Raw genomic sequence first — 17,207 nt, 5'->3', positions numbered from 1 at the left:
ATAATACACTATAAATCCACCAATGGACTGGGACTACTGATATATCCTCTATTATAATACACTATAAATCCACCAATGGACTGGGACTACTGATATATCCTCTATTATAATACACTATAAATCCACCAATGGACTGGGACTACTGATATATCCTCTATTATAATACACTATAAATCCACCAATGGACTGGGACTACTGATATATCCTCTATTATAATACACTATAAATCCACCAATGGACTGGGACTACTGATATATCCTCTATTATAATACACTATAAATCCACCAATGGACTGGGACTACTGATATATCCTCTATTATAATACACTATAAATCCACCAATGGACTGGGACTACTGATATATCCTCTATTATAATACACTATAAATCCACCAATGGACTGGGACTACTGATATATCCTCTATTATAATACACTATAAATCCACCAATGGACTGGGACTACTGATATATCCTCTATTATAATACACTATAAATCCACCAATGGACTGGGACTACTGATATATCCTCTATTATAATACACTATAAATCCACCAATGGACTGGGACTACTGATATATCCTCTATTATAATACACTATAAATCCACCAATGGACTGGGACTACTGATATATCCTCTATTATAATACACTATAAATCCACCAATGGACTGGGACTACTGATATATCCTCTATTATAATACACTATAAATCCACCAATGGACTGGGACTACTGATATATCCTCTATTATAATACACTATAAATCCACCAATGGACTGGGACTACTGATATATCCTCTATTATAATACACTATAAATCCACCAATGGACTGGGACTACTGATATATCCTCTATTATAATACACTATAAATCCACCAATGGACTGGGACTACTGATATATCCTCTATTATAATACACTATAAATCCACCAATGGACTGGGACTACTGATATATCCTCTATTATAATACACTATAAATCCACCAATGGACTGGGACTACTGATATATCCTCTATTATAATACACTATAAATCCACCAATGGACTGGGACTACTGATATATCCTCTATTATAATACACTATAAATCCACCAATGGACTGGGACTACTGATATATCCTCTATTATAATACACTATAAATCCACCAATGGACTGGGACTACTGATATATCCTCTATTATAATACACTATAAATCCACCAATGGACTGGGACTACTGATATATCCTCTATTATAATACACTATAAATCCACCAATGGACTGGGACTACTGATATATCCTCTATTATAATACACTATAAATCCACCAATGGACTGGGACTACTGATATATCCTCTATTATAATACACTATAAATCCACCAATGGACTGGGACTACTGATATATCCTCTATTATAATACACTATAAATCCACCAATGGACTGGGACTACTGATATATCCTCTATTATAATACACTATAAATCCACCAATGGACTGGGACTACTGATATATCCTCTATTATAATACACTATAAATCCACCAATGGACTGGGACTACTGATATATCCTCTATTATAATACACTATAAATCCACCAATGGACTGGGACTACTGATATATCCTCTATTATAATACACTATAAATCCACCAATGGACTGGGACTACTGATATATCCTCTATTATAATACACTATAAATCCACCAATGGACTGGGACTACTGATATATCCTCTATTATAATACACTATAAATCCACCAATGGACTGGGACTACTGATATATCCTCTATTATAATACACTATAAATCCACCAATGGACTGGGACTACTGATATATCCTCTATTATAATACACTATAAATCCACCAATGGACTGGGACTACTGATATATCCTCTATTATAATACACTATAAATCCACCAATGGACTGGGACTACTGATATATCCTCTATTATAATACACTATAAATCCACCAATGGACTGGGACTACTGATATATCCTCTATTATAATACACTATAAATCCACCAATGGACTGGGACTACTGATATATCCTCTATTATAATACACTATAAATCCACCAATGGACTGGGACTACTGATATATCCTCTATTATAATACACTATAAATCCACCAATGGACTGGGACTACTGATATATCCTCTATTATAATACACTATAAATCCACCAATGGACTGGGACTACTGATATATCCTCTATTATAATACACTATAAATCCACCAATGGACTGGGACTACTGATATATCCTCTATTATAATACACTATAAATCCACCAATGGACTGGGACTACTGATATATCCTCTATTATAATACACTATAAATCCACCAATGGACTGGGACTACTGATATATCCTCTATTATAATACACTATAAATCCACCAATGGACTGGGACTACTGATATATCCTCTATTATAATACACTATAAATCCACCAATGGACTGGGACTACTGATATATCCTCTATTATAATACACTATAAATCCACCAATGGACTGGGACTACTGATATATCCTCTATTATAATACACTATAAATCCACCAATGGACTGGGACTACTGATATATCCTCTATTATAATACACTATAAATCCACCAATGGACTGGGACTACTGATATATCCTCTATTATAATACACTATAAATCCACCAATGGACTGGGACTACTGATATATCCTCTATTATAATACACTATAAATCCACCAATGGACTGGGACTACTGATATATCCTCTATTATAATACACTATAAATCCACCAATGGACTGGGACTACTGATATATCCTCTATTATAATACACTATAAATCCACCAATGGACTGGGACTACTGATATATCCTCTATTATAATACACTATAAATCCACCAATGGACTGGGACTACTGATATATCCTCTATTATAATACACTATAAATCCACCAATGGACTGGGACTACTGATATATCCTCTATTATAATACACTATAAATCCACCAATGGACTGGGACTACTGATATATCCTCTATTATAATACACTATAAATCCACCAATGGACTGGGACTACTGATATATCCTCTATTATAATACACTATAAATCCACCAATGGACTGGGACTACTGATATATCCTCTATTATAATACACTATAAATCCACCAATGGACTGGGACTACTGATATATCCTCTATTATAATACACTATAAATCCACCAATGGACTGGGACTACTGATATATCCTCTATTATAATACACTATAAATCCACCAATGGACTGGGACTACTGATATATCCTCTATTATAATACACTATAAATCCACCAATGGACTGGGACTACTGATATATCCTCTATTATAATACACTATAAATCCACCAATGGACTGGGACTACTGATATATCCTCTATTATAATACACTATAAATCCACCAATGGACTGGGACTACTGATATATCCTCTATTATAATACACTATAAATCCACCAATGGACTGGGACTACTGATATATCCTCTATTATAATACACTATAAATCCACCAATGGACTGGGACTACTGATATATCCTCTATTATAATACACTATAAATCCACCAATGGACTGGGACTACTGATATATCCTCTATTATAATACACTATAAATCCACCAATGGACTGGGACTACTGATATATCCTCTATTATAATACACTATAAATCCACCAATGGACTGGGACTACTGATATATCCTCTATTATAATACACTATAAATCCACCAATGGACTGGGACTACTGATATATCCTCTATTATAATACACTATAAATCCACCAATGGACTGGGACTACTGATATATCCTCTATTATAATACACTATAAATCCACCAATGGACTGGGACTACTGATATATCCTCTATTATAATACACTATAAATCCACCAATGGACTGGGACTACTGATATATCCTCTATTATAATACACTATAAATCCACCAATGGACTGGGACTACTGATATATCCTCTATTATAATACACTATAAATCCACCAATGGACTGGGACTACTGATATATCCTCTATTATAATACACTATAAATCCACCAATGGACTGGGACTACTGATATATCCTCTATTATAATACACTATAAATCCACCAATGGACTGGGACTACTGATATATCCTCTATTATAATACACTATAAATCCACCAATGGACTGGGACTACTGATATATCCTCTATTATAATACACTATAAATCCACCAATGGACTGGGACTACTGATATATCCTCTATTATAATACACTATAAATCCACCAATGGACTGGGACTACTGATATATCCTCTATTATAATACACTATAAATCCACCAATGGACTGGGACTACTGATATATCCTCTATTATAATACACTATAAATCCACCAATGGACTGGGACTACTGATATATCCTCTATTATAATACACTATAAATCCACCAATGGACTGGGACTACTGATATATCCTCTATTATAATACACTATAAATCCACCAATGGACTGGGACTACTGATATATCCTCTATTATAATACACTATAAATCCACCAATGGACTGGGACTACTGATATATCCTCTATTATAATACACTATAAATCCACCAATGGACTGGGACTACTGATATATCCTCTATTATAATACACTATAAATCCACCAATGGACTGGGACTACTGATATATCCTCTATTATAATACACTATAAATCCACCAATGGACTGGGACTACTGATATATCCTCTATTATAATACACTATAAATCCACCAATGGACTGGGACTACTGATATATCCTCTATTATAATACACTATAAATCCACCAATGGACTGGGACTACTGATATATCCTCTATTATAATACACTATAAATCCACCAATGGACTGGGACTACTGATATATCCTCTATTATAATACACTATAAATCCACCAATGGACTGGGACTACTGATATATCCTCTATTATAATACACTATAAATCCACCAATGGACTGGGACTACTGATATATCCTCTATTATAATACACTATAAATCCACCAATGGACTGGGACTACTGATATATCCTCTATTATAATACACTATAAATCCACCAATGGACTGGGACTACTGATATATCCTCTATTATAATACACTATAAATCCACCAATGGACTGGGACTACTGATATATCCTCTATTATAATACACTATAAATCCACCAATGGACTGGGACTACTGATATATCCTCTATTATAATACACTATAAATCCACCAATGGACTGGGACTACTGATATATCCTCTATTATAATACACTATAAATCCACCAATGGACTGGGACTACTGATATATCCTCTATTATAATACACTATAAATCCACCAATGGACTGGGACTACTGATATATCCTCTATTATAATACACTATAAATCCACCAATGGACTGGGACTACTGATATATCCTCTATTATAATACACTATAAATCCACCAATGGACTGGGACTACTGATATATCCTCTATTATAATACACTATAAATCCACCAATGGACTGGGACTACTGATATATCCTCTATTATAATACACTATAAATCCACCAATGGACTGGGACTACTGATATATCCTCTATTATAATACACTATAAATCCACCAATGGACTGGGACTACTGATATATCCTCTATTATAATACACTATAAATCCACCAATGGACTGGGACTACTGATATATCCTCTATTATAATACACTATAAATCCACCAATGGACTGGGACTACTGATATATCCTCTATTATAATACACTATAAATCCACCAATGGACTGGGACTACTGATATATCCTCTATTATAATACACTATAAATCCACCAATGGACTGGGACTACTGATATATCCTCTATTATAATACACTATAAATCCACCAATGGACTGGGACTACTGATATATCCTCTATTATAATACACTATAAATCCACCAATGGACTGGGACTACTGATATATCCTCTATTATAATACACTATAAATCCACCAATGGACTGGGACTACTGATATATCCTCTATTATAATACACTATAAATCCACCAATGGACTGGGACTACTGATATATCCTCTATTATAATACACTATAAATCCACCAATGGACTGGGACTACTGATATATCCTCTATTATAATACACTATAAATCCACCAATGGACTGGGACTACTGATATATCCTCTATTATAATACACTATAAATCCACCAATGGACTGGGACTACTGATATATCCTCTATTATAATACACTATAAATCCACCAATGGACTGGGACTACTGATATATCCTCTATTATAATACACTATAAATCCACCAATGGACTGGGACTACTGATATATCCTCTATTATAATACACTATAAATCCACCAATGGACTGGGACTACTGATATATCCTCTATTATAATACACTATAAATCCACCCAATGGACTGGGACTACTGATATATCCTCTATTATAAATACACTATAAATCCACCAATGGACTGGGACTACTGATATATCCTCTATTATAATACACTATAAATCCACCAATGGACTGGGACTACTGATATATCCTCTATTATAATACACTATAAATCCACCAATGGACTGGGACTACTGATATATCCTCTATTATAATACACTATAAATCCACCAATGGACTGGGACTACTGATATATCCTCTATTATAATACACTATAAATCCACCAATGGACTGGGACTACTGATATATCCTCTATTATAATACACTATAAATCCACCAATGGACTGGGACTACTGATATATCCTCTATTATAATACACTATAAATCCACCAATGGACTGGGACTACTGATATATCCTCTATTATAATACACTATAAATCCACCAATGGACTGGGACTACTGATATATCCTCTATTATAATACACTATAAATCCACCAATGGACTGGGACTACTGATATATCCTCTATTATAATACACTATAAATCCACCAATGGACTGGGACTACTGATATATCCTCTATTATAATACACTATAAATCCACCAATGGACTGGGACTACTGATATATCCTCTATTATAATACACTATAAATCCACCAATGGACTGGGACTACTGATATATCCTCTATTATAATACACTATAAATCCACCAATGGACTGGGACTACTGATATATCCTCTATTATAATACACTATAAATCCACCAATGGACTGGGACTACTGATATATCCTCTATTATAATACACTATAAATCCACCAATGGACTGGGACTACTGATATATCCTCTATTATAATACACTATAAATCCACCAATGGACTGGGACTACTGATATATCCTCTATTATAATACACTATAAATCCACCAATGGACTGGGACTACTGATATATCCTCTATTATAATACACTATAAATCCACCAATGGACTGGGACTACTGATATATCCTCTATTATAATACACTATAAATCCACCAATGGACTGGGACTACTGATATATCCTCTATTATAATACACTATAAATCCACCAATGGACTGGGACTACTGATATATCCTCTATTATAATACACTATAAATCCACCAATGGACTGGGACTACTGATATATCCTCTATTATAATACACTATAAATCCACCAATGGACTGGGACTACTGATATATCCTCTATTATAATACACTATAAATCCACCAATGGACTGGGACTACTGATATATCCTCTATTATAATACACTATAAATCCACCAATGGACTGGGACTACTGATATATCCTCTATTATAATACACTATAAATCCACCAATGGACTGGGACTACTGATATATCCTCTATTATAATACACTATAAATCCACCAATGGACTGGGACTACTGATATATCCTCTATTATAATACACTATAAATCCACCAATGGACTGGGACTACTGATATATCCTCTATTATAATACACTATAAATCCACCAATGGACTGGGACTACTGATATATCCTCTATTATAATACACTATAAATCCACCAATGGACTGGGACTACTGATATATCCTCTATTATAATACACTATAAATCCACCAATGGACTGGGACTACTGATATATCCTCTATTATAATACACTATAAATCCACCAATGGACTGGGACTACTGATATATCCTCTATTATAATACACTATAAATCCACCAATGGACTGGGACTACTGATATATCCTCTATTATAATACACTATAAATCCACCAATGGACTGGGACTACTGATATATCCTCTATTATAATACACTATAAATCCACCAATGGACTGGGACTACTGATATATCCTCTATTATAATACACTATAAATCCACCAATGGACTGGGACTACTGATATATCCTCTATTATAATACACTATAAATCCACCAATGGACTGGGACTACTGATATATCCTCTATTATAATACACTATAAATCCACCAATGGACTGGGACTACTGATATATCCTCTATTATAATACACTATAAATCCACCAATGGACTGGGACTACTGATATATCCTCTATTATAATACACTATAAATCCACCAATGGACTGGGACTACTGATATATCCTCTATTATAATACACTATAAATCCACCAATGGACTGGGACTACTGATATATCCTCTATTATAATACACTATAAATCCACCAATGGACTGGGACTACTGATATATCCTCTATTATAATACACTATAAATCCACCAATGGACTGGGACTACTGATATATCCTCTATTATAATACACTATAAATCCACCAATGGACTGGGACTACTGATATATCCTCTATTATAATACACTATAAATCCACCAATGGACTGGGACTACTGATATATCCTCTATTATAATACACTATAAATCCACCAATGGACTGGGACTACTGATATATCCTCTATTATAATACACTATAAATCCACCAATGGACTGGGACTACTGATATATCCTCTATTATAATACACTATAAATCCACCAATGGACTGGGACTACTGATATATCCTCTATTATAATACACTATAAATCCACCAATGGACTGGGACTACTGATATATCCTCTATTATAATACACTATAAATCCACCAATGGACTGGGACTACTGATATATCCTCTATTATAATACACTATAAATCCACCAATGGACTGGGACTACTGATATATCCTCTATTATAATACACTATAAATCCACCAATGGACTGGGACTACTGATATATCCTCTATTATAATACACTATAAATCCACCAATGGACTGGGACTACTGATATATCCTCTATTATAATACACTATAAATCCACCAATGGACTGGGACTACTGATATATCCTCTATTATAATACACTATAAATCCACCAATGGACTGGGACTACTGATATATCCTCTATTATAATACACTATAAATCCACCAATGGACTGGGACTACTGATATATCCTCTATTATAATACACTATAAATCCACCAACGGACTGGGACTACTGATATATCCTCTATTATAATACACTATAAATCCACCAATGGACTGGGACTACTGATATATCCTCTATTATAATACACTATAAATCCACCAACGGACTGGGACTACTGATATATCCTCTATTATAATACACTATAAATCCACCAACGGACTGGGACTACTGATATATCCTCTATTATAATACACTATAAATCCACCAACGGACTGGGACTACTGATATATCCTCTATTATAATACACTATAAATCCACCAACGGACTGGGACTACTGATATATCCTCTATTATAATACACTATAAATCCACCAACGGACTGGGACTACTGATATATCCTCTATTATAATACACTATAAATCCACCAATGGACTGGGACTACTGATATATCCTCTATTATAATACACTATAAATCCACCAACGGACTGGGACTACTGATATATCCTCTATTATAATACACTATAAATCCACCAACGGACTGGGACTACTGATATATCCTCTATTATAATACACTATAAATCCACCAACGGACTGGGACTACTGATATATCCTCTATTATAATACACTATAAATCCACCAACGGACTGGGACTACTGATATATCCTCTATTATAATACACTATAAATCCACCAATGGACTGGGACTACTGATATATCCTCTATTATAATACACTATAAATCCACCAATGGACTGGGACTACTGATATATCCTCTATTATAATACACTATAAATCCACCAATGGACTGGGACTACTGATATATCCTCTATTATAATACACTATAAATCCACCAATGGACTGGGACTACTGATATATCCTCTATTATAATACACTATAAATCCACCAATGGACTGGGACTACTGATATATCCTCTATTATAATACACTATAAATCCACCAATGGACTGGGACTACTGATATATCCTCTATTATAATACACTATAAATCCACCAATGGACTGGGACTACTGATATATCCTCTATTATAATACACTATAAATCCACCAATGGACTGGGACTACTGATATATCCTCTATTATAATACACTATAAATCCACCAATGGACTGGGACTACTGATATATCCTCTATTATAATACACTATAAATCCACCAATGGACTGGGACTACTGATATATCCTCTATTATAATACACTATAAATCCACCAATGGACTGGGACTACTGATATATCCTCTATTATAATACACTATAAATCCACCAATGGACTGGGACTACTGATATATCCTCTATTATAATACACTATAAATCCACCAATGGACTGGGACTACTGATATATCCTCTATTATAATACACTATAAATCCACCAATGGACTGGGACTACTGATATATCCTCTATTATAATACACTATAAATCCACCAATGGACTGGGACTACTGATATATCCTCTATTATAATACACTATAAATCCACCAATGGACTGGGACTACTGATATATCCTCTATTATAATACACTATAAATCCACCAATGGACTGGGACTACTGATATATCCTCTATTATAATACACTATAAATCCACCAATGGACTGGGGCTACTGATATATCCTCTATTATAATACACTATAAATCCACCAATGGACTGGGACTACTGATATATCCTCTATTATAATACACTATAAATCCACCAATGGACTGGGACTACTGATATATCCTCTATTATAATACACTATAAATCCACCAATGGACTGGGACTACTGATATATCCTCTATTATAATACACTATAAATCCACCAATGGACTGGGACTACTGATATATCCTCTATTATAATACACTATAAATCCACCAATGGACTGGGACTACTGATATATCCTCTATTATAATACACTATAAATCCACCAATGGACTGGGACTACTGATATATCCTCTATTATAATACACTATAAATCCACCAATGGACTGGGACTACTGATATATCCTCTATTATAATACACTATAAATCCACCAATGGACTGGGACTACTGATATATCCTCTATTATAATACACTATAAATCCACCAATGGACTGGGACTACTGATATATCCTCTATTATAATACACTATAAATCCACCAATGGACTGGGACTACTGATATATCCTCTATTATAATACACTATAAATCCACCAATGGACTGGGACTACTGATATATCCTCTATTATAATACACTATAAATCCACCAATGGACTGGGACTACTGATATATCCTCTATTATAATACACTATAAATCCACCAATGGACTGGGACTACTGATATATCCTCTATTATAATACACTATAAATCCACCAATGGACTGGGACTACTGATATATCCTCTATTATAATACACTATAAATCCACCAATGGACTGGGACTACTGATATATCCTCTATTATAATACACTATAAATCCACCAATGGACTGGGACTACTGATATATCCTCTATTATAATACACTATAAATCCACCAATGGACTGGGACTACTGATATATCCTCTATTATAATACACTATAAATCCACCAATGGACTGGGACTACTGATATATCCTCTATTATAATACACTATAAATCCACCAATGGACTGGGACTACTGATATATCCTCTATTATAATACACTATAAATCCACCAATGGACTGGGACTACTGATATATCCTCTATTATAATACACTATAAATCCACCAATGGACTGGGACTACTGATATATCCTCTATTATAATACACTATAAATCCACCAATGGACTGGGACTACTGATATATCCTCTATTATAATACACTATAAATCCACCAATGGACTGGGGCTACTGATATATCCTCTATTATAATACACTATAAATCCACCAATGGACTGGGGCTACTGATATATCCTCTATTATAATACACTATAAATCCACCAACGGACTGGGGCTACTGATATATCCTCTATTATAATACACTATAAATCCACCAATGGACTGGGACTACTGATATATCCTCTATTATAATACACTATAAATCCACCAATGGACTGGGACTACTGATATATCCTCTATTATAATACACTATAAATCCACCAATGGACTGGGACTACTGATATATCCTCTATTATAATACACTATAAATCCACCAATGGACTGGGACTACTGATATATCCTCTATTATAATACACTATAAATCCACCAATGGACTGGGACTACTGATATATCCTCTATTATAATACACTATAAATCCACCAATGGACTGGGACTACTGATATATCCTCTATTATAATACACTATAAATCCACCAATGGACTGGGACTACTGATATATCCTCTATTATAATACACTATAAATCCACCAATGGACTGGGACTACTGATATATCCTCTATTATAATACACTATAAATCCACCAATGGACTGGGGCTACTGATATATCCTCCCGGCTCTTCTTCTCTACAGGTTAAAGTTGAAGTTTCGACGAGGCAGCCTTCCTCCCATGATGCCGCTGGAGTTTGTCGGCTGCATCGGAGGGTGTGACGAGACGCTGAGGGAGGTGCTAAACCTCAAATACCTCAGAGTTGGTGGAGGAGGAGGAGGGGTGGCGGGAGGAAGAGGAGGTGCTGGGGGAGGAAGAGGAGGAGGAGGAGGAGCAGCTGGGGGAGGAAGAGGAGGAGGAGGAGGAGCAGCTGGGGGAGGAAGAGGAGGAGGAGCTGGGGGAGGAAGAGGAGGAGGAGGAGCTGGGGGAGGAAGAGGAGGAGGAGGAGGAGGAGGAGGAGGAGGAGCAACTGGGGGAGGAAGAGGAGGAGGAAGAGGAGACACCGCAACCAATCAGCCTAGACCTCGCCCTGACCCCAGAGGTGGCGACATCACCGTGTGTAACTGCGGGTCGGAGGCGGTCCTCCTCACGGTGACGAAAGACGGACCGAACCGGGGTAGACGGTTCTACAAGTGTTCCTCTGGAGGCTGTATCTTCTTCCTGTGGTCCGACCAGCCCGACATTAACATTTACCCTCCGGGCCCCCAGGGGGCGCCACCCAGCGGGCCACAGCAGCCCCCCGGGTCCTCCGTTGGGGTGGGGGGAGGAGGGAGGGAGGAGGTGGTGTGTAACTGCTGTGAGCCAGCGGTTCAGAGGACGGCGCAGAAGGAAGGACATAATAAAGGAAGAGTTTTCTACACTTGTGGGAAACTCAGAGATCAACAGTGTGGATTCTTCCTCTGGGCTGACGAGAACATCCCACCGCCGGGTAACGACACACACGCTGTAACACACACACACACACACACACGCACACACACACACACACACACACGCTGTAACACACACACACAGACACACACAGACACACACACTGAAACACACACACACACACGCTGTAACACACACACACACACACACACACACACACACACACACGCTGTAACACACACACACACACACAGACACACACACACACACACACACACGCTGTAACACACACACACACACACACACACACACACACACACACACACACACACACACACAGAAACACACGCTGTAACACACACACACACACACACGTAACACACACTGTAACACACACACACTGTAACACACACACACTGTAACACACACTGTAACACACACACAGACACTGTAACACACACACACTGTAACACACACACACTGTAACACACACACACTGTAACACACACACACTGTAACACACACACACTAACACACACTGTAACACACACACGCTGTAACACACACACGCTGTAACACACACACACTGTAACACACACTGTAACACACACACACTGTAACACACACACACTGTAACACACACTGTAACACACACACACTGTAACACACACTGTAACACACACACACTGTAACACACACACACTGTAACACACGCTGTAACACACACACACTGTAACACACACACACTGTAACACACACACACTGTAACACACACACTGTAACACACACTGTAACACACACTGTAACACACACACACTGTAACACACACACACTGTAACACACACTGTAACACACACCCCACCCCCCCATTTCTAACCCTCTGTCTGTGTCTCTACCAGGTTCTGGAAGAGGGGGGGGAGACTGGGGGAAGAGGGGGAGGGAGACTGGGGGAGGACTAGCCCCCCCCACCACCAAACCCCCCGTCGCTAGGAAACCCCGTACCTGTGGAATCTGTCACCTGCCCGGACACACACGTGTCACCTGCCCTCAACGCTGACCTTTAACCCCCGATCCCACTGCTGCCATGGAGATGCTCTGACCCCCTCCAGTGTGAAATTGTTCCCTGACAGAGGTCAGCTTAGAGAGGTGTTAAACCAGGGTTCATTTGGGACAGGAGAAGAGAGGGACTGGGTTAATTTGGGACACGAGAGGGATTGGGTTCATTTGGGACAGGACGGGACGGGGACTGGGTTCATTTGGGACTACATTTAAAATGACATGGAGAATGAGTGAATTAATCGATATTTTACAGAGAAATAAATGAATGAATTTGAATGGCGTTTTTTTCCCCAATATGTAACATTGGACTAAAGAACAGAATTATAAATCCAAAATACCAGCTAGGAGGAGAAAGAGAAGATTAATACTGTTATTTATGAATGTTTATTTTTTTTCAGAAATCACGGTCGGGCCAGCATTCAGTTCTGACAAGTGCCTAAAATCTCTCCATAAAATGTTGATACAATTACAGTATGAAGGACTTGATGATGATTAACTTAAATGTAATTTGGTTCGATCATAGCAGAAGAGGAATTGGGCGAAACTAGAATATATCTTTGATTATGGATCATTTTAATGTTGATTGATTTGACTTCAGAGAGTTATAGTGAAGTTTCTATGGCAGCTGTCTCCTGAGTCGGCGACTTCCTGTTCCGGTTCCACCAGACCGCAAGGGTGTTTCCGGGTCCCGACAGCTGTTGTTCTGTCAAATGTTTAGGAATTTTGGCTAACGCCTTTTTATCCTTATTAACTTAATTATCCTAGTCTGCTACGAAAAGTCAAATCTTATGTTCATTTGACAGAAGCAGGATTTCCCCCAGTCCTTCACACCCACAAAGTCAACTTACCACCGCTACATATTTGGCTATATCGTAAAAATGTATGAAAAAAAAATAATACAAAAATATGCATTTAATATAAGGTTAAGCGTAAGATTCCCTGTATGGGTAAGGTTAAAAAAAAAATAATCACATTTTAATCAGATAAATTGTAGATATAAACGAGGTTGATGACTGCTTTGTGGCTGTGGTAACTAGTGAGCACCATCCGCTCCGCCCTGATAACCCAAACACCGACACAAACCGGACACCGACACAAACCGGACACCGACCGACCGACCGACCTGACGGTTTCCCGAAGCACAAATGGCTGCCACCGGAGTCCTTCCTTTTATCCGGGGGGTAGACCTCTCTGGAAACGACTTCAAAGTAAGACAACAACAACAACCATTATATTTACCTTCCGGACCATTATTCTTGACGGGTAAACGATAGGTAGTTAACTAACTAGCTGTGTGACTGGTCGGACTGTAGTGCTAGCCCGTAGCTAACTAGCAGTGTGACTGGTCGGACTGTAACTAACTAGCTGTGTGACTGGTCTGACTGTAGCTAGTTAGTTAGCAGTGCTAGCCCGGTAGCTAACTGGCTGTGTGGCTGTGTGACTGGTCGGACTGTAACTAACTAGCTGTTTGACTGGTCTGACTGTAGCTAGTTAGTAGTGCTAGCCCGGTAGCTAACTAGCTGTGTGACTGGTCTGACTGTAGCTAGTTAGTAGTGCTAGCCCGGTAGCTAACTAGCTGTGTGACTGGTCGGACTGTAGCTAGTTAGTAGTGCTAGCCCGGTAGCTAACTAGCTGTGTGACTGGTCGGACTGTAGCTAGTTAGTAGTGCTAGCCCGGTAGCTAACTAGCTGTGTGACTGGTCGGACTGTAGCTAGTTAGTTAGCAGTGCTAGCCCGGTAGCTAACTGGCTGTGTGACTGGTCGGACTGTAACTAACTAGCTGTTTGACTGGTCTGACTGTAGCTAGTTAGTAGTGCTAGCCCGGTAGCTAACTAGCTGTGTGACTGGTCTGACTGTAGCTAGTTGGTTAGCAGTGCTAGCCCGGTAGCTAACTAGCTGTGTGTGTGACTGGTCGGACTGTAGCTAGCTAGTTAGCAGTGCTAGCCCGGTAGCTAACTAGCTGTGTGACTGGTCGGACTGTAGCTAGTTAGCAGTGCTAGCCCGGTAGCTAACTAGCTGTGTGACTGGTCGGACTGTAGCTAGCTAGTTAGCAGTGCTAGCCCGGTAGCTAACTAGCTGTGTGACTGGTCGTAGCTAGTTAGTTAGCAGTGCTAGCCCGGTAGCTAACTAGCTGTGTGACTGGTCGGACTGTAACTAGCTAGTTAGCAGTGCTAGCCCGGTAGCTAACTAGCTGTGTGACTGGTCGGACTGTAACTAACTAGTTAGCAGTGCTAGCCCGGTAGCTAACTAGCTGTGTGACTGGTCTGACTGTAGCTAGCTAGTAGGCAGTGCTAGCCCGGTAGCTAACAAGCTGTGTGACTGGTCGGACTGTAGCTAGTTAGCAGTGCTAGCCCGGTAGCTAACTAGCTGTGTGACTGGTCGGACTGTAGCTAACTAGCAGTGCTAGCCCGGTAGCTAACGACGTGCTAACCAAACCAGGAACACTACCAGGGCGTTAGCCAGTTGTCAAACTGTTCTGTCTGTCAGAAACACACAAGTTAACTAACTAGCTGTTTGACTGGTCAAACTGTAGCTAACTAGCAGTGAATTACTGGAACACAACTCTCATTTAGTAAACTACAGGTGTAGACTATTTTTCTATCTCTCTGTATTGTTGACAAGGACCGGTCAGTAAACATTTCACTGGTCATAATCCAGACCTGTTGTTTATGACGCATAACCCCGTACACCCTGTACCTGAAGCCATGTGTTATAATGTTCAAACCCAGTTTCTCAT

At 38.1% G+C, this 17,207-nt stretch overlaps 1 protein-coding gene across 1 annotated transcript in view; it reads left to right on the top strand.

The window, feature by feature from the left end:
• The window catches only part of LOC106598105 (DNA topoisomerase 3-alpha), an 81,164-nt gene extending 66,417 nt beyond the window's left edge, over positions 1-14,747 (top strand). The window contains exons 18-19 of the mRNA XM_045712602.1: positions 12,686-13,470; positions 14,312-14,747. Coding sequence (XP_045568558.1) covers positions 12,686-13,470; positions 14,312-14,469 — 943 coding nt within the window. The 3' untranslated portion in view covers positions 14,470-14,747. The remainder of the gene's footprint in view (positions 1-12,685; positions 13,471-14,311) is intronic.
• Positions 14,748-17,207: the final 2,460 nt, after the last annotated feature.

Source organism: Salmo salar, unplaced genomic scaffold, assembly GCF_905237065.1.
Source record: "Salmo salar unplaced genomic scaffold, Ssal_v3.1, whole genome shotgun sequence".
NCBI classification, from domain to species: domain Eukaryota; kingdom Metazoa; phylum Chordata; class Actinopteri; order Salmoniformes; family Salmonidae; genus Salmo; species Salmo salar.
Note: the sequence above shows the minus strand (reverse complement) of the source record. Positions and strands in the feature narration are given on the sequence as shown.